The sequence below is a fragment of the Colossoma macropomum genome, unplaced genomic scaffold (assembly GCF_904425465.1).
Source record: "Colossoma macropomum unplaced genomic scaffold, Colossoma_macropomum, whole genome shotgun sequence".
NCBI classification, from domain to species: Eukaryota; Metazoa; Chordata; class Actinopteri; order Characiformes; family Serrasalmidae; genus Colossoma; species Colossoma macropomum.
This window is the reverse complement of record NW_023495007.1, coordinates 913,963-932,540: the sequence shown is the minus strand read 5'-3', so window position 1 is coordinate 932,540 and position 18,578 is coordinate 913,963. Positions and strand designations below refer to the sequence as shown.

At 38.5% G+C, this 18,578-nt stretch overlaps 3 protein-coding genes across 9 annotated transcripts in view; 2 read left to right on the top strand and 1 right to left on the bottom strand.

Moving 5' to 3' along the window:
* Window positions 1–3,378, top strand: part of cltca (clathrin, heavy chain a (Hc)) — a 60,204-nt gene extending 56,826 nt beyond the window's left edge. For all 6 annotated transcript variants that reach the window (XM_036561009.1, XM_036561014.1, XM_036561008.1 and 3 more), the window contains 2 exons: window positions 611–686; window positions 1,453–3,378. In XM_036561009.1, coding sequence (XP_036416902.1) covers window positions 611–686; window positions 1,453–1,589 — 213 coding nt within the window. In that variant the 3' untranslated portion in view covers window positions 1,590–3,378. The remainder of the gene's footprint in view (window positions 1–610; window positions 687–1,452) is intronic.
* Window positions 3,379–3,384: 6 nt separating this feature from the next.
* On the bottom strand, window positions 3,385–5,723 carry ptrh2 (peptidyl-tRNA hydrolase 2). Of its 2 annotated transcripts, XM_036561024.1 has the most exons (3): window positions 5,534–5,717; window positions 5,078–5,226; window positions 3,385–4,050 (listed from the first exon to the last, which is right to left on the bottom strand). In XM_036561024.1, the coding sequence occupies exon 3, from the start codon at window positions 4,040–4,042 to the stop codon at window positions 3,521–3,523; it is 522 nt and encodes a 173-aa protein (XP_036416917.1). In that variant the 5' UTR covers window positions 4,043–4,050; window positions 5,078–5,226; window positions 5,534–5,717; the 3' UTR covers window positions 3,385–3,520. The 2 variants fall into 2 exon arrangements, with proteins under 2 accessions (XP_036416917.1, XP_036416918.1); XM_036561025.1 differs by lacking the exon at window positions 5,078–5,226 and having other exon boundaries at window positions 5,534–5,723.
* The window catches only part of LOC118800858 (vacuole membrane protein 1-like), a 77,950-nt gene continuing 65,063 nt past the window's right edge, over window positions 5,692–18,578 (top strand). The window contains exons 1-4 of the mRNA XM_036561019.1: window positions 5,692–5,736; window positions 8,084–8,204; window positions 11,797–11,932; window positions 17,382–17,472. Of these exons, the coding sequence (XP_036416912.1) occupies window positions 8,090–8,204; window positions 11,797–11,932; window positions 17,382–17,472 (342 nt within the window). The 5' untranslated portion in view covers window positions 5,692–5,736; window positions 8,084–8,089. The remainder of the gene's footprint in view (window positions 5,737–8,083; window positions 8,205–11,796; window positions 11,933–17,381; window positions 17,473–18,578) is intronic.

Genomic DNA, 18,578 nt, shown 5'->3' with positions numbered 1-18,578 from the left:
ATTGTCCAATTACGTTTGGCCCATAAATTGGCAGAGAGAACATGTTATGAAAATTTAAGCTGACAGCTTTATCTTCATAATCACTTCAAATTTAATGTGCTACAACAACAAAACAACAAATTTTCACGGTTAATTTACTGCACTAATTACACAGTAACAGCTCAGATTCTGTAATTAATTTAGAACTTTATCTACATCTCCCATCTGTTTCTCTTTTTGTTGTGTTTTTCCTGCTTGCTTGTTTGCATTGATTGCTTGAAGGGTTTGGTTCCCTACATACTGATTCTGTCTAAACTATGGGAATGTTATGCTAAAGTCCAGAAATAGAATGGTGGGACCATGATCTGCAGCTCTGCTGATTATCATTCATCATCTCCGCTTTTGTAATTATTTGACAGCATATATCTTCCATTGAGGTTTATACTTTAAAACCGAAGGAAAACTGAAGTTGCTAGGCATGGCCCCATCAGTTATGGTTAATGCTTCATTACTTGGTGAATATCATTAAATGAATATCACTAAAATTAGTTTTCGCCTTTTAGCTAGCATTTTAAGAAATATATGGACAAAATATTGAAATGGGTTTTTTTATTTTTTTGATTGTTCAAAGGTGGACAAGCTGGAGACCTCTGAGTCTTTAAGGAAACAGGAGGAGCAGGCAACAGAGACACAGCCCATTGTTTATGGTAAGAGCAGTTACTGAAATGTTATCTTCTCTTCTGAAAATAGATTAACTCCGTCTATAAACATAGCTTGCATTTGATTTCATTTGATCGGTTGCTTTTCCTGCCTGAACAGGGCAGTGTTTCCAGATTATGCGATTTCCCAGAAAATTGGGCGTTTTTGGATTGGGCGAGGAAAAAGTGCTTTGGCGGGTAGACATAATTTGGGCTTGTTTGTCATGATTTTGGGTTTTAAAGCATATAAAGGTTTGCCCCTCTGAGTCTAAACATTTTTGAAAAAAGCTTTCGGTTCTTCATTTCAGCAAGAATAAAGCAAAAGGCACAGTGCGATTTAACAGCAAATCTGCCTGACTACCTAGGTACAAGCACAACACTAATGTCTATACAGTCAGTTTATCATCGGGCTGTTAAAGTTACCATCACTGCTATTGTAAAAAAAAAATAAAAACAACTTTTAACGTGGGATAACTAACCCATGTTTGCAGGTGCAAGATGTGTGTGTTCTATATAAGCTCCTGCATGATTTGGCTCCTCATCCTCTACCTGCTTTTATTAAGCAGAAAACAACTGCAAATACTAGATTGGTGATGAGATATTGTGATACCTATGAGAAAATGTCCTTCACAATTAGCTTTTTCAGTAAGAGACTGAACATTTTTTGCTGTAAACTGTAGAAGTGTTCTGGCAAGAGGGTTGTATTTTCATTTAGCGTTTAAAACTCCAGATTTTACAGTTGTGCTTTTTGGCTGTTTTACTGTTTCTTCCAAAGGCACGCCCCAGCTGATGCTGACTGCAGGCCCAAGTGTGGCCGTACCCCCACAGCAGGCTTATGGCTACGGTTACACAGCACCAGCCGGTTATGGTCAGGCTCCTCAGACCCAGCCCAGCTTTGGCTACGGCATGTAAGGACCAGCCCCACACCTCCCTTGAAATGCTGCCGCATGGTTCGGCCCAGCTCCTCCATCTATTTCCCCTGCCAAGTTCTTTACCAGCCCTCCTCGCCTGTCTTCTACTCCCTGCAGGAGATCTGAGCAAAGTTTTTCTTCTACCTTTTTTTTAAAAAAAGTTTTTTCTTCTTGTTTTCCTGTGTTGTTTTTTTTATTCCCCTTTACACTGTCATGAAGGACTCATTTTATTTCTACAATGTCAAAGAAAATGAAAAGATATGATCACCAGAAATATTTTTTTCCACATTCCATGCATCAGTTAGATTCTTTTTTTTCCCATTATATTTTTTAGGGGAATGGTTTATGTCCAACATGAGGACTTTACGGGAAGAGCAACACGTCTATTGAATAAAAAAAGGGTCTGTTGTGAAGCGTCCAATTTGCACTCTGTAGTGAGAATATAAAAATAATGTAGAATCTCATTTTGGTGTGGGTGTGTATGTGTGAGCAGGTTGTTCAGTCTGTAAAATGCATTTAACTGTCGTATATTCAAAGAACAGTAAACACTGTTCCAAAATATTTGAACACAGTGACTGCCACTTCCATGAACAAACACTACTTAACAAATACAATAATAACATGTACACGGGAGTTTGTAGTGTTCACCAAATATGAAAGATTCTTTTAAATGCATACAGACAGTATGACTTATAAGGTGAGATTTATCCTTTTCCCAGCCCGTGGAGGTTTCACTGGTAAAACTGCATAGAAAACGAACATTTTTTCCTGTTATTTACAATGTTACAGATGACCTTTCCTTGTGCAGGAACCAGTGCTCTTCATGTGGGACCATTCCATTTAGTAAGGGATAATTAAAAAGAATACTATTATACAGACCTGTCTGTGTCGCGTGTGTTACTGTTATCCCTCTCCTCATGTTGCTGTTGCTGTGCGTGTGTGTGGATGAGCTGGCTATCATGGTGTTTAGGTCACCTCAAGTGTACAGAGATAATAAACAAAAAATCTATGAATCATGCAGTCCTGCCAGTTTCACACCTCCACACTTGGAGAAAAGTTGGCAATTAATTTGGTAAAATGTGTACGCCCTTAAAATTAATCTGTAAAATTTGCTTCATGCCCTATATAAATCATGCACATACTATAGAAATTTGCAGAATAACCTTGAATAATAACACCTTCCATATAAACAAAGGCTTCTCTGGTGCAAACCGTGCTATGTGGCATGTACTGCTCCAGTCACTCATCCTTTTTGACTCATACTGCTGCTATGACAGCAAGTCATTGGCTTCGTCATTACCAATGTTTTATTTTTCCCTTGATATCATACCCAGTGGACAGTACTGTTCACTGACTCATAGTTGAGAAAAGTTCTAAGCGTAGAATCTGTAATAGAGGGTAAATATGATGCATCACATGGATTTAATTTTAGTATCCATTTAGCTGGTTTTGGAAGTGGGCATTGAAATCTGTGCAGTATTGTAGAGCTGATGGCCATTAGAGCAGCCATATTAGCACAAAGCAGTGAGTAATTTGGTCTCAGCAAAGCTGCAGTTACAGAAATTCCAGGATTCATTCAGGTCTCCACTGGGTATGTGAGGAAAGTCAAACATTTTGAAATTGTTTATGTTGGAGATGATTTTAAACAACGTTTTAACGATTCATGGTTGCCTGATTTAACCTGAAGCTAGAAGACCCATCTCTGTATATACATATTTACAATGCAAACAAAATGTACTCATATGGAAGAGGTGAATTACTTGCTTCTTAAAATAAATGGTCAAACTGCACAAAGCTGTGTTATGTTTTTTTTTTTTAATACATCATTTCATCCCAAATTACCTCCTTTTCGAAAAAACACAGATGGAGAATTTGCACAATTCTAGAAACTTTGGACAATCTAGGAGATGCTGTCTCCAGTGACCTCAGCGTCTAGTATAGTTTCAAGTGTCCCGTTACTTTGTCCACAAGATCTGCAGGCCCTGGTCCAACCCCAAGAACAGTCCTTGAACCTGGAGCAATTTGGGTTCTTCCAGCATCTTGAATAAGGCTGACTGGCAGCCCAACTTCTTTTGCATGGGTCAACAGTTCTAAAAGGCATTCTTCATCTGGAGCCTTGACCACTACTTTGGGCTGACCACAGTATTCCCACTGCTTTAGAAGATCGGGATTTCGGCGCTGGACCTGCTTGTAAGCAGACACTGCGGCATGAGAGCACTGAGCTGCCACTTTGCCTTTGCCCATTTTGAGGTCAGTCCGGACTACAAGGATCATTTTGAATTCGCCACTCTCTCCCATAACACTGCTTTCAGTGGCACTGCTGGTGTTTCCACAAGCTGCCACCGGTCCACGGGCGGGCCAACTGAATCGACCTCGTAGGTACCATCCAAAGCAGAGTCCACAACCGACCCCGGCCAGCACGCCCAAAGCTAACGGACTGTACAAGGAGTCCATCCTGAAACCTGGTTACATTAGAAACAAATCTAGGTATAGGTATGCAGACACTTTACAGAGAATGCAATTAAAATCAGCAGACAATTTTATGGACAGAAATTAAACCAGGTCTTACAGAGAATTAAGTAATTTGGTTTTTGCCACCTTTTTTTACCAACTGTATAAGGCAAAATAATCATAACATTCTTCATACAACTTTGAGACCATCATGGCAAAAGACACTTAAGCAAACCAGTAGCTATTAAATGTTTTCTAAGTGCACTTGTACTAAATGAGCTAACTTTAGTTATGTGTTCAATGCTGGCACCAACTATTAACACTTATTTTCAAAACAGTTTTTTTTCCATGTATCTAAATGTTGAAAAGCAGATTCAGAATCCGTCAGCCTAAATGTGAAGATTTTGATGCTAGAACTGCTTAAACAGCAATTCTAGTGGCTTGCAAAAATAGTTTTATTATTTAGCTTATTTAATAAAAACGTTTTTAGTCGTCACTTAAATAAAAGTGTCCCTTTCCATTACCGACATTCAGCCATGGTCTCAGAGAGCTGCTCAGAGAGAAGAGGGAGCTAAATCAGTTCAACTACCTAAATTCTGGTAATGACTGATCATTTCCCAATCTAAATATATCAGAATAATAATGGAAATAATTTGAAAAATATCCGATGAGATATGGCAACGTCGAATAACAAATAACGCTACTCTCTTCAGCACTTTCGGACTCAAATTCCTGAATTTCTATGAACAGTCTAATATCAATATTTAAGCATTAACGACAGAAATACCTTGGTTTTTACTACACAACAGCAACATAACCTTTATTACAGTGAATAAACCTTCAGAAACCTACGTTTTGTTGAGAAAAGACAGCCCGAAACACCCGTAAACTAGCTAACCTAGCTAACTGGCTAATTCCATGCCGAATAGCTGTTAGCCGGCGCGTGCCCACGTAAGACCGAATATCAGATCGGGTTTCGTTAGTCGTGCTTTGCAAACGCTTCATTTTATTTAAACTTTCTATTGAAAGCTTTCTCACCAAACTTCAAACGTTACTTCCGTCGCTTCCTCTTGCACAATGAGTCCTGGTCCCCCGCTGATGACCTCACGAAAAAACTGGCCGTTCGAGTAAACCGCCGTTGCACACAATCTACGATCTTCAAGTCATACACATGGAGAGCCTGCAATCTACTAATCATTGCGAGTTATATAAAGATCCGCGAACATACGCATTACATGGAAAGGGACTAGAATGATAAAATGTCTATATTCTGAGAGCAGAGCGTGGTATATAATCACCATGATACACTCAAACATTGGCCTTCAGATTCAACAGTATCAAACCGTCATATATACTGATCTGATATCCACAAATCATATAAGCTAAACCAGAAGACAAATCCTACATTTACATAAAACATTTACTGACAGTATGATGTAGGAAACATTTTGAACACAGAAAATACTAGAAAACATTTGAGGACGCTAAACTCACCGTGCTCTTAGATTGCATTTGGATGGACTAAGTGGGCTCAGGTAAACCGTGTGATACTATCCACTTGCTGCAAGGTTTGGTCGTAATCCAGATTGGTCCACTGGTACCGCATGAGCGGAAATACGCGCCTCAGGTTGAACGCACGTACTGCACAGTGCTGCAGCGACCTGCGGTTGCTGTTTGACAGGCAGGCAAAGAGGAAGGTAAGAAAGATCGCTGTCTGGAGTTGCAAACTGCTGCAATAATGCATGAAACAAATCAATAGAGCGTTAGTCAGCGATCCAGCTAACTCTACTGTTTATTCTGCCTGTGTCAGGTGGAAATAAGACAGTGAGGCTGACTTATCTGTGTGACGAACGTTATTACTGTGTGGTCCATGTGCATTTTCTGTTCTTACGCTCTGTTTTCCTGCTCTGTTGTGGGTTTTCCATGTAAGCTGTGAAGGGTACTTATTAAATTCTTGTTCATTCATCTGTGCCAGTGCTAACCTAGTAGGGACATTCGAAAGAAAGCAGAAAAGGATATGTGCAGTACGAGGTGCCAGACTGCTGTAGTAGTGCTGATTTATGGTCTGATTAACGTTCAGTTCGATAGTTCTAAAATGATCTTTAGCTTAAAATGTATTTTCTAAAAATCAGTTCATGGCAGAGAGGTACAGGGTGTTGTACAGCGAAATAATAGTCCACAAAGTAAACGTGTTCCTTCAGATTTACCACTATTTTACCGCTATAATATAATTTAATAATTTAATTACCATTTCATTGTAGACATTTCTATCACTGGTTCCTGTAACCCCCTTTAGAGTTGACAAGTTTCTGTGCAGTGCACAACTTCACATCAGATCACACTGAATGAAATGGTTTAGATCTCAAATATTGAATTATGCAGAAATTTTATGGAAGTTCCCTGCGAGCACCCTCATCTGATCATCACGGTGCGGGCACTATTCAGGTCCTCTTCACTGTAAACAACTTCTGCTGGACTCTGAGTAAGTGGACAAACGCCTTTTAGAGGAGTCCAAGCCTCTTGGTAGTCTGTACAGGATTAGATTCTGTCTGTATTTGCAAAATAATCCCTTAGTGCCAGTTTTCTGACAAATAAAAACAGTACCAAAGTCTGGTTAAAGTGCTTGCCATTGATTGTAGGTCTACTATGGGAAAATTCGTAGTGATTTTTTTCTGAATTTTGCTGTATTGTGTTGCTCTGTGCCCTTCTCAGCAAGATTCAATGGCTCATGTCTCATTGCCTTTTTTAAATTGAACGTAATAGACTAGACTTCACTGCTGCATAGGCCTATGTAGGGCACAAGTGTGCAGTGTGCACTGCTTCATACTGAGGCCACATTACAGGGCTGCTTTAACTGATTGGGCACTCTAAAATCTGTGCTAGAGTTGCTACAGTGAGCCCCAGGGGCTGAAGCTAATTTAAGCCAGGCAGTGTGAGGAAGTTTTGAAATCAAATTTCCTGCCACTCTCATAGCCGTAGATCTGAAAAGAGAGACAGAGCCTTGTTCTGAATTTGTTTGCGTTCTAGAGATTATGCATTTTGAGTGCAGGTGTGCGGCAGAAGGCTTTGTGTCTTTGAGAAAAGACTGCGGTACCCAAAAGGTCCCAGACCAGTGAGCCTGAAACTGGCCTGTCATCATAAAGGCTGTGCAGAGTGAGAGTGATGCTTTCCATTTCAGCATCCAGTTACCTGTTCATAGATAGGCACTTCCCCTCTGAATAGTTTCAGTGTCTACTGTAAGATCTCCTTTCCCCAAAGTCCTGCCTTCCTTAGTCTGCCTGGTTCCTGTTTTCAGTGAGAGAAGCCTTAAAGTAGTCCTCTAATGTTTTTGCTGTCCTTTTTTTTTTTGTGTAGGTTATTTTGGGCAACACTTGTGGCGAGGGGGTGGGCTTTTCTTGTGTTTGCGTACAGTGAGGAGGAGGTTTGGTATTTGCTACTTCGTATCTGAGATCAGAGCAGGAAATCATAGACACATGAGCACATGGTTCCTACCATTGCACAAGTGACACTGAAATCCAGATATGGGTGCTCTCTGTAAAGCAGTGACGCGTTACTTTAACATGTAAAGAGAACTTCCACAAGGTAGTGCAGACTCTTTGCTGTTGCATATTCTTTTGGAATTCCACAGATTTTTCAAAATTTCTGCATATTTCACTCTTCACTCTGACATTAAACTCCTTGGACAGAAGGTCTGCTAAGACTAGGTCACTCACAGGAAAGTGATGGTAATCAATAGGAGTGCAAGTGGCTACCTGCTTTAATAAGTGTGAAAGATTGCTCCCAAAGACATTGTCATAAGAAGGAATCTTTGGGTTATGTACAGGTCTGACTGACAGTTACGTGCAAGAGAGCAGAGTATTGATGGTAGAGTGATAGACACAGGAAGAGGAAAAAAGACAAATATCTTTCTTTCTTTCTTTCTTTCTTTCTTTCTTTCTCTTTCTTTCTTTCTTTCTTTCTTTCTTTCTTTCTTTCTTTCTTTCTTTTTTTTCCTCTGTGCTCCCTTGCTGTCTCTTGAGGTTTTTCTCTTCTTTTCTCCCCCAGGTTCCCATGTCTGTAACTCCTCCTAATGAGATGGCTGAGACTCAGGCTGACTATGAGCGTCCTCAGAGGAGAGCAGGCGTTAAGGAGCACCGCAATGGGAAGTCTGCTGCTAAGGAGGCAGGTAAGCTCTTGAGACCTGCTGGAGTGTCCTGCTGTAACGAGATGCAAGATCACAATGAAAATGTGTTCACTTTATTGGGTATCCTGGGTGATTCATTTATTGTCCCATGCACAGACAGCTTTATAGAGCGCTCTCAGAAAAGCAGATAAAACGTTTATGAAACTATAATGGGTCCAGGATGTGGTTTATGCAACATGAAGAAAGCTTCAAGATTATTAGCCTCTGTCAAGCACTTACATTTGGTACATACAGTACTGCGCAAACGTAAGTCATCACTTATATATCCAGTCAAAATAGCCATTAAACAGTAATTCATAATAATAGTATATACTATAAGTAATAGAAGAGTCTCAGAAGAATTTAAATTTGAGTACTATTCTATTTACTGTTCAGTACCAGCAATACAAGGAAAAAAATAATTGAAAGAAGTGTATGATAATTGAGTATTAATCAAATGAAGTAATAACATAGATACATTTAAAAGAGATAAATACAAATTAGAGGGAGAAATTAAATTACAAGCTAAATTAAAGAGATATTTTTTGAAATGTTTCTTAAAAGTGTGCACTGAGCTTGACCGTCTATTTAAAGGTGGAAATGAGTTCCAGTTTAAAAGTATAATAACAGAAAGAGGCCTCCTCCCATTTTTTGCAGAAGACCACTATCTGCAGATCTAAAGTCACATGTTAGAACATCAACAGAGAGACATTCTGTGAGGTATGCAGGTGCTGTGCCATTCAGAGTTTTATGAACTGTCAAAAGAACTTCTATCTATCTATCGTAATCTATCCTAAAGATTTAGCAATGGTTTTTCAGTATTGCTACACGTTATTCATTTTTCAGGAGATATTTCTGGGGACATACAATATAAGATAATTCATTTTCTTAAGAAATTGGAAAGTGAAACAGAAAATATGTGAAAACTGGAATTAAAGAATATTAAAATATATAGAAAATGGGACTCCTAACAAACAGTCACTGTCAAATAAACTGTACTTTAAAGTCAACCTGAAATCAAAATGGACTTTGTCTTTGGGGTCTTTTAAGCACAATCTACTGTTTCCTATCATTCAGAAGACAAAATTTTGTTTTTTTCTCATAGACTTTGATTGAAGTGTAGTGGCTTTTGCCCACCTCTAGATGCTTTGTGACATTTGGTTCCATTACCGTGTTCAGCAGCAGGGAACAGTTGTACTAACCAATAATATCTCAGTATGTTTTTCCACCCCCTCTCACCACCCTGACCTGTCATTGAGCAAAAACACCCATCGCCACCTCCATCCCCAACACTTCTGAGTTATTTCAGTTTGTTTAAACTGGCCACCCATGTTTATGTTAACACAAGTGAGGGAGTTCAAAAATATATGATGTTTATGTTTTTGAGCTGCTTTTTAAAGTTTTCTGCAGGTCAGCTGATGATGAGGGCGATGTGCACCAACACACACACAGTTCATCTCTTGATAAAAAAGATGCAGATGCTAAAAGGCTAGCCTGCTAACCGGCGTTTTCGCCTGGTCAAGGTCTTGGTTTAAAAAAAATATATATATTAATATCAAGCTTTTAACAAATGATGAATCATGTTTAAGAAACTACTGAAATTCATATCAAAATGTTATAGTTCTTTTTTTGACATTTAAAAAAAAATTGTCTTTGGCTTTTCTGCAAACCAAACAAATTCTGCATTAGACTGCATTAGACTCTGCATATTTGTTTTGGAGGGCCCACATTTCACAATCCAATTGAATCCTGAAGAATAAAACAATGTCCACAATTCTGTTTCACTCAGAAATATGTCAAGTTAAGGAAGAAAAATGCATTCTGATTTCTGATTAAAATGGACTTCACTGGCTTTTGTAAGAAAAAATTAAAAATCCTGTCATACTGAGAAAAAGGCTTAGACAAAAAAGAAAATTTGCAAATTAAACAAAGCTGCTGGTGGTCTCAGAACAATGGACTGGTCACCTCAGAGTGCAGACGTCAACATCATTGAATGTGTTTGAAATTACTTCTAAGACTGAACTCTGGAGGAAAAATATCCCTGCCGATTTCTTTGAAAAACTGAAAGCAAGTCTGTTGAAAAGAATGGAATCTGTAATAAAGACAATGTGTAGACAAATTATACATACCTGTTAAGCTTCTGTGTAATTTTCTGTTAAATATGTTTTTTTCTGCTTTTTCCTGACACTGAAAATTAAGAAGTTGAATTTAATGACTGTTTTGACTGGAAACTAAACAAATAAAGAGTGTTCTCTGACTTTTTGACAGTTTTATATATAGTGGCAGTTCTAAATTTGCATTAAATGTTATTTTATGTAAGGACCAAAATATTATAATATGTGAAAAAACAGTGGCTTAAATTACAAGTAATGTCAGAAAACCTCTATAAACCAAGCAAGTAGCATTACAGAAAATCTGAGCTTACATGACCTGTTTGCCTTGATTACAATCATACAGAAAGTACAGCACATTAGGAACACCTACTCTGTCCTTGAAGTACACTGACTGGGTGAATCCAGGTGAAAGCTGTGCCTCCTAATTGATCTCACCTCTTAAATCCAATTAAACCTGTGTAGATGAAGCAGAGAAAAGAAGGAGGAGTTCTAAGACAATTGAGACATGTCTGAATGCTTTTGAATATAGTAAAGTAGTACGTGCTATGCTGGTTTGAGTTTGTCAGGTTGGTCCACCAATCAAATGACATCTAGCCGATGACAAGCCAGTGGCTGAAAATGGTTTACAGATGAGAGTGGTAAAAGGAGTGGAATGTAGATTGTGCATATCAGTGTCAGATTTGCGGTAAGTCAGCTGATAGTGACAGGACTAATGAATGCAGTAATACATATAGGCCAAATCCAGTCAAACCAGTACCAACATTATGATTTTAGCCAATTATCTGCCAGTAATGAGCTTTTAGTTATTTTGTTTTGTATCATTTAATTATTATAGCATGTTTTGTAGTGGGTTAGATGTGGGTTTTAGATACACCCGCGTATTGCATCAAATGAATCAATAAGACGTAGACCTGTTATAATTATTACGTCATCACATGATTGCAATTATTTGAGCTATTCACAATTATTTTAGCTGATCACAGTTCTTTTCCACAGTTGCTACTTTCAGATTCATATATATATATATATATATATATATATATATATATATATACACATACACATACACATCAGTTTGCTTGAGGCAAATGCATGTAAATCAAAGCTAGCTGAAAGCACATTTATCGAGAGACGTCACCGAAGATGTCACCAAAAGTTTGAACTTCTTACTGGTGCTACAGTACGTATGGGTGACAGCAATTAGTAATGTTTATGTGTTTGTGCTTGAGCTATTTCTTTTACCAGTTGGGAGTTATTAAGCATCAGTAGCTAGAAAGCATGATAACTAATCAGCCTATTTGGCCACTTTAGGTTTATACTTTAATAGTTGCATAACATAAACAGAAAGTAGACCATCAAATTGTTAAATTATTTATGTGGCAGTTAATCATCAGCTAAATTTTCATGATACGATGGGCATAAATTCAGTCTTGTAGAACTGTATGTGGAGCAGGTCTTTTGGGTTGATATTTGTTTTTTAGATGCTGCGTCTCTGAGTGAGCTGAAGCAGAGGAATAAAAAGGAGAGACTCACTCTGGTGCTGTGGAACAGGCCTGCTCTCACTCTTCACTACTTCCTCCTGGAAATGTTCATCACTCTGAAGGAATGGATTAGGAGGTAAGGGGAGCAGTGGCCATATTCACAAACACCTTCTTAAGAAAGGAAAGCATTAGAATTAGTTTAAGAGATCACTTCCTGACCATTTTTGACAGACTGCTCAGCAGGACAGAAAAGAATAGCCAATGTCCCTAACTGACCTGCAGTCTGAGTCACAGGGTGCCTATCTATTGTTGAAATTCTAAATGTTTCACAGTTTATGGAAAGGCAGTATCAGTAATACCATTTGTTTCCTGTGGCTGCAACAATCACAAAGAATGAAGTAGACTAATAGTTCAACAGAAAACGCAGCATTCAGTGTGTTGCAGTTGAAAAACGTTAAGAAAAAACATAGTGTGTTAGTTAGGTGTTGGGCTGCTATGAGCCACCAGAATAGCTTCACTGTGCTCTAGGGTACAATTTACAGTCTCTAAGACTGCACTGGAGGGATTGAACTTCCAAAGGCTATTCCCTCAGTTGGTGATTTAATCATGATTTATTGATTAAAAATCTTGGATTTGTTCAATAGGGTGGCGGGCTGGTGACTGTGAGGGCCATAGCATATGATATTCATCATTTTCCTTACTCAGCCAACCATTCAGTGACCCCTCAAAATCTGTGGATGAGGGCATCATTATCCTATAAGAGACCATTCCTATTAAGACAGAAATGTTTCATCATAGAGGTCATTAGTGAGAATAACTACTCTTTAAGGGGACAGTTAGATCCAAACCATACCAGCAAACTGCCCCTACAGCATAACAAAGCCACCTGACCCAGTCACTGTAGGAGTCACACATTTATGCCTGTTCTCAAAATTGAGGTCAACTGGGCCTGCCCAGCATTTTTACACATGCTACAAAGAATGGTATGATGTTAATTGCGTAATTTTTATCATGCAAGTACACCTGTCTGAAAGCATCTATACTTGTTGTGTTTCTACACTCATTTATTCAGGGTTTTCCTTTAATTTGTCACCTCTTCATAATTATACAAATTCATGCTTAAATCTATGTTGCAGCTTTATCTGGGGATAAACTTTTTTATAGTCAGCAAGAAAGCCTGGAAGCTGGCACCGCAGTACAGCTTAACTAAGACGTGATTAATTTACTTTCATTTCTGATAAAGTGGCTGAGTTAGGGTTTTAACCTAGTCACTGATCAGTCTGAAGCCATCAGTAACAAACATTATATTTTGGTTTGGCTCCTTTTATTTTTTGTGTGGGAGTGTATGTTATAGTATGTATGTAGTATATAACAGTGTGTACTACCATACATCATGACTGAGCAGATAATTGTTTTTATATCAAAATTGCACTTTTCAAATCACAAGAGCTGCAGTTTTAATTATATTCTAATATATGTTACTGAATGTTGTCTTACCAAGTTTCAAGTGGAGAAATTTAACCTAATAACACAAAGCTTGTAAACAGCAGTCTGGCAGATCACATTCAGCATTAAAGCCTCAAGCCCAAAAAAATGGATGTGCTGGTCTTCTTGAGGGAAAAAAAAGACCTGGAGAAAAAAAATCAAATTTAAATCTCGATTGCATTATTAATGTTATTATTTTCCTCAAACCTTTCAGTGCAACCATTTCCCATCTTTGTTCTAACATCTTTAGTACAAACAATCAGATATCAAAGATTTATGTGTTTGGATGTGCCTTCTTAACTCGTATATTCCAAAAACTGTTACATCATCAAATTGTAACTATTTACTTGCATATTTGCATTCAAGTGCTCACTAGCAGCTGCCAAATTTGAACAGTATGCACAAATGCTGGGATGGACCAATAAAAAAGTGCAAAAAAACAAGATTTTGCTCTCTGAAAGACATTGGAAGCCAAGTACAACCCCATTTCCAAAACACTTCTGTGACGCTGTGACGCTGTGCAAAATATAAATAAAAACAAAAGGCAATGATGTGCAAATCATTTAAACCTTATATTTAACTGAAAATAATACAATATAATACAATATTGACATATCCAATGTCGAAACTGAGAAATTTTATTGTTTTTTGAAAAAAAATTGCCCATTTGATGCCAACAACACGTTCCAAAAATGTTGGTACAGGGTCAACAAAAGGCTAGTAAAGTTGTGTAATGCTAAAAAAAACACCTGGTGGTTGATTGGCAACAAGTCAATAACATGATTGGGTATAAAAAAGAGCATCTCAGAGAGGCTGAGTCTTTCAGAAGTAAAGATGAGGAGGGGTTCGCCACTCTGTAAAAGACTGCACGGGCAAGACTGCAATTCAAGAATAACGTTTTTCAAGATAAAATAGCAAAGAACTTTTGCTTTTCACCATCTACAGTACAAAATACCATTACAAGATTCAGAGAATCTGGAGAAATCTCTGTATGTAAGGGACAAGGCCAAAAACTAGTATTTGCTGGCCATGATCTTTGGGCCCTCAGGCGGCACTGCATTAAAAACAGACATGATTCTCCACAGGAAATCACTGCATGGGCTCAGAAACACTTCTGACAACCAGTGTCTGTGAAAACAGTTTGTCGCTGCATCCACAGATGGAAGTTAAAACTCTAATTAAAATGCAAAGAAGAAACCATATATAAACAGAATCCAGGAATGCTGCCACCTTCTCTGGGCATGAACTCATTTAAAATGGACTGAGGGGAAGTGGAAAAGTGTCCTGTGCGCCGATGAATCACAATTTGAAATTCTTTTTGAAAATCATGGACACTGCATCCTCTGGCCTAAAGACCACTCAGCTTGTTATCAGTGCACAGTTCTAAAGCCAGTACTCATGACGGTATAGGAGTTCATTAGTGCACATGGCATGGGTGACGTGCACATCTGTGAAAACACCATTAATGCTGAATGATATATATACATGTTTTGTATATGCTGCCATCCAGACGACATCTTTTTCAAGGAAGGCCTTGCTTATTTCAGCAAGACAATGCCAAACCACATTCTGCATGTATTACAACAAGCATTGCTCCATATTAAAAGAGTCTGGGCGCTAAATTGGCCTGCCTGCTGTCCAGACCAGTTCCCAAACGCTTACAGAGTGTTGTTAAAAGAAGAGGTGATGAAACATAAACGTGCCCCCATCCCAACTTTTTTTCGGCATCACATTAAACATAGGCATATATTTTTCAAAAAACAATAAAATTTCTCAGTTTCAACATTTTATATGTTTTCTTTGTAGTATTTTCCTTAAAAATGGTTTTTAAATGGTTTTTATATGGTTTACATGATTTGCATATCATTGCATTCTATTTTTATATACACAGTGTTCCAACTTTTTTGGAAATGGGGTTATATATATATATATATATATATATATATATAATATATATATATATATATATAATATATATATATATATGTTTACCATCCTTCTCAAAGTGGCAGTTAAATTATAATCTCTGCTGATTGTTGTTGCCTTTGAAATTATGCAGTTTGACTACTGTCACATTATTTGCTAGCTTGATCTGATGAGTTCACGTTAGATCAAAGAATTATCAGAGAATACGTCACAGCTCATAACCTTGGCTAACCTGGATCTTGCCAAAGTTTACAATCTACCTTTAAATCCTTGTGGTAACCTCAGAAATCTGCAAGTTTGCAACTTCTGTCCGAGTTAGCCATTAGGCCTTGTTCCAGATCTTGCCCTAAATCCTAAAATCTTCTTTTTGGGCCTTTTTCTGCTATTAGACAAAGTTGTCTTGTATGAAAACAAATCCACTTTAATGAACTGTTGCCTAATGCACGATGCACGATGACGTTGGAATCATATTATTATTATTACAGATAATTTCTTAAAAATATTATCAGCATTGGACAGGTTTTTAGCCAATATTTGAAACAATATTTAATGATGTTTTATTGTACTCCTGAAGACATCATACTTAGATGATGCTGGACTACTGTGCTAAAATTTGTGCTGCATTTGTAAAGCTCCATAAGTAAATATTGTAGTTCTCTGTAATGCCAATCCAGATGAATGTAGTCCCAATTTCTACACTTTATTAATGGCAGGGGTGGACAATATAGCAAAAATATAATGTCATGATATCTATAGACATTATTCGCAATACGTGATTCATATCATGATATTTTGACACTCGAACACAACGCACCTGTAGTGCCATGTTTAAAAACAGCCATCAAACACCTCTATTTACAAACATCTCTAGTTACAAATCTACCAAAACTTACATAATTACATAAAACTATAAGGCAGGGGTTCCCAATCCTGGTCTCCTGGTTTAGCTCCACCCCTAATATAACACACCTGATCCAGATAATGAAAGCCTTCAAGAGCATCTGAATATTACAGCCAGGTGTGTTGGATCTGAACTCTCCAGGGTGGTAGATCCCCAGGATCAGGATTGAGCACACCTGCTATAATGGATGCCAGCTTTTTTATTTAAAATATTTCCCATCTTCCTTGTATTCTTTTTCTCCTCTTTCTGGAAAACTATGGCAACAACTTCAGTCAGACACTAAAACATCACAGCTTTGCAGGAGCTTTGGGTAACACTCCTCTAAGAGGTTTGTTCTGATGCAGACTTGATAGAGCGGTGCATGAAGGCCTTGTTGATGGGCAGTAAAGAGCCCTCTTGCTGAACACAGAAACTGGATATCCTAAATTCTTGCAGACCCTGATTAGAAATCTCACATTAGATCATTTGCGAGTTTGCTCGACTGAATTGGAACAGGGCCTTAGCTTGGTGACATCTTGAAGCTATACTTGTGCAGAAGAGGATGGATAGTGTCCTGCCCTGATGAACTTATTAGTCATATCATCACTTTTGCATGAATGAAAAAGAAATTTTTCATCAGAAGGTAGACCCCCCTCTTTTGGCAGTCAGGGCAAGTGGGAGATTGTAATTGAACGACTCACACAGAGCTGCGAGAATGACGTGGCCATGTTTCTTAAATGACTAACTGTAGCTGTCTCAGCCCACAGTGCAAACTGCCGGCCTATTCCCCGATATTGCTCTCCAATGACGCAAATGCCTCTCTGGAAAATAGGTCAAGCGATGCTCAGCTAGCTGGTGTGGGATTGTATTTAATAACAGTGATGTTTTCATGTGAAAATAGGATGTGCTAAATCTCAGTAGTTGCTACCCAGAATGTGTTTGTTTGTATTTGCTTAGTGTGGGAAACAAAGTTAGGAAAGGTGTAACTGGTTTTCTTTATCTTAAGAGTGATCAGTTCTTCTCTGTCTGAAATTTCTCCATACATTATGCGGTGGATTGACTTTTAGCTATGCCCTATCATTGTCACATCTGCTCTTCACTGCATAGTAGTGTAATAGGAAGCCCACTAGATAAGAGAGAGAGGGAGCAGGGAAAGCCCTTAATGCTGTTAACATGGATCAAAAGCTTAGACCGTCTCCTCAGATGGCCACTGATTTGTCTGTTGCTGTGAGCTAAACCTCTCACACTTCACCCAGCAGTCTTCCTCACTGTTCTGCTCCTCTTCCTCCCCCAGGCTGTGGCAGCAGAGAGGAACGGTCTTCGCTTTTCTGCTACTCCTCTTCCTCTTCTTCATCACCTACTCCATTGAAGGAGCACATCAGAAGGTGATCTTTACACGTTATACACGCATTCCACAAGCTTAGGAGCAGGCAGGATAGTCAAGGCTGCAGCCTCAGCTAATTTCAGAAGAACATGACTGAAATCACTAGAAGGCAAATTCAGTAAGGCGTGTGTTAAAATGGTTACCACATGCAGTTCCAGTAGCATGACGTATGACTGGTTTATGACCAAATATTTCACGCACATACTGGTGATGTTGATGATGTTTTTGCTCCAGCTTAGAAATTTGCTTGTGCTATTTTTTTTTTTTAAATCAGGCCTGTCCACAGAAAATGGAGGGCCAAGAGTGTACATCATAAGCCACAACACCATCTCTCATTGTAGAGTTACTGGGAGTTATAGTAGTCTTTTCAGTTCCTGTTTTAGTTTGATCTGTGTGGCTCTTTTCACAGTCGACACTGCCAAAGTCAGAGAAATCTCATTTGAGATGCAGTTATAGAGGATGATTTTGCTAGTGTTATACAGTGTTGATAATTCATTGCCGTTGTATTAGTGTTATGCAAAGTCTGCACTGTGGCAGTTCATGACCATTAATGTTAACATTCGCTAACGCATACAACATCTTACAATACAACATCTTAAAATACCTTCTGGTATTTAGCTTATAGTATTTCAGTCTACACTGCATACATTATTATTGAATTACAATTAACTATTGAGGCAGGTGGTCCCAAACCTTCAAACGGTAGTGTTGTTGTTTACAGCTGTTTGTGTGAAGATTTGAACATGCTCTGTATTAGCAAATGGCTTTATGTCTGATGTTGTGGTTCGCCAGTTTCTGAGGTAGCTAAACCACTAAACTTAAAGCTAACCATGTCATCTTTGCCAGTTATGCCAGACAGACAGGATGTACTCTGCTGGTAGGGAGGGATGAGTGTAGAAAGTTCTCGATTCACATGTCTGGGAGAACAAATGTGGGAGAGAGAGGTAGAGTGGGGGCTGAGAGGGGGGCTTTTTTTTACCGATAGGCACTGGCCCGTCGGACGGGAAACGCCACACAGATAGATGGAGCAGGAAAATAAAGTGAAAACAGGAGAGAAAGAGGAAGCTAACGAGAGGAATGAGTGCGTGAGCGTGGTTGTGAGCGCGT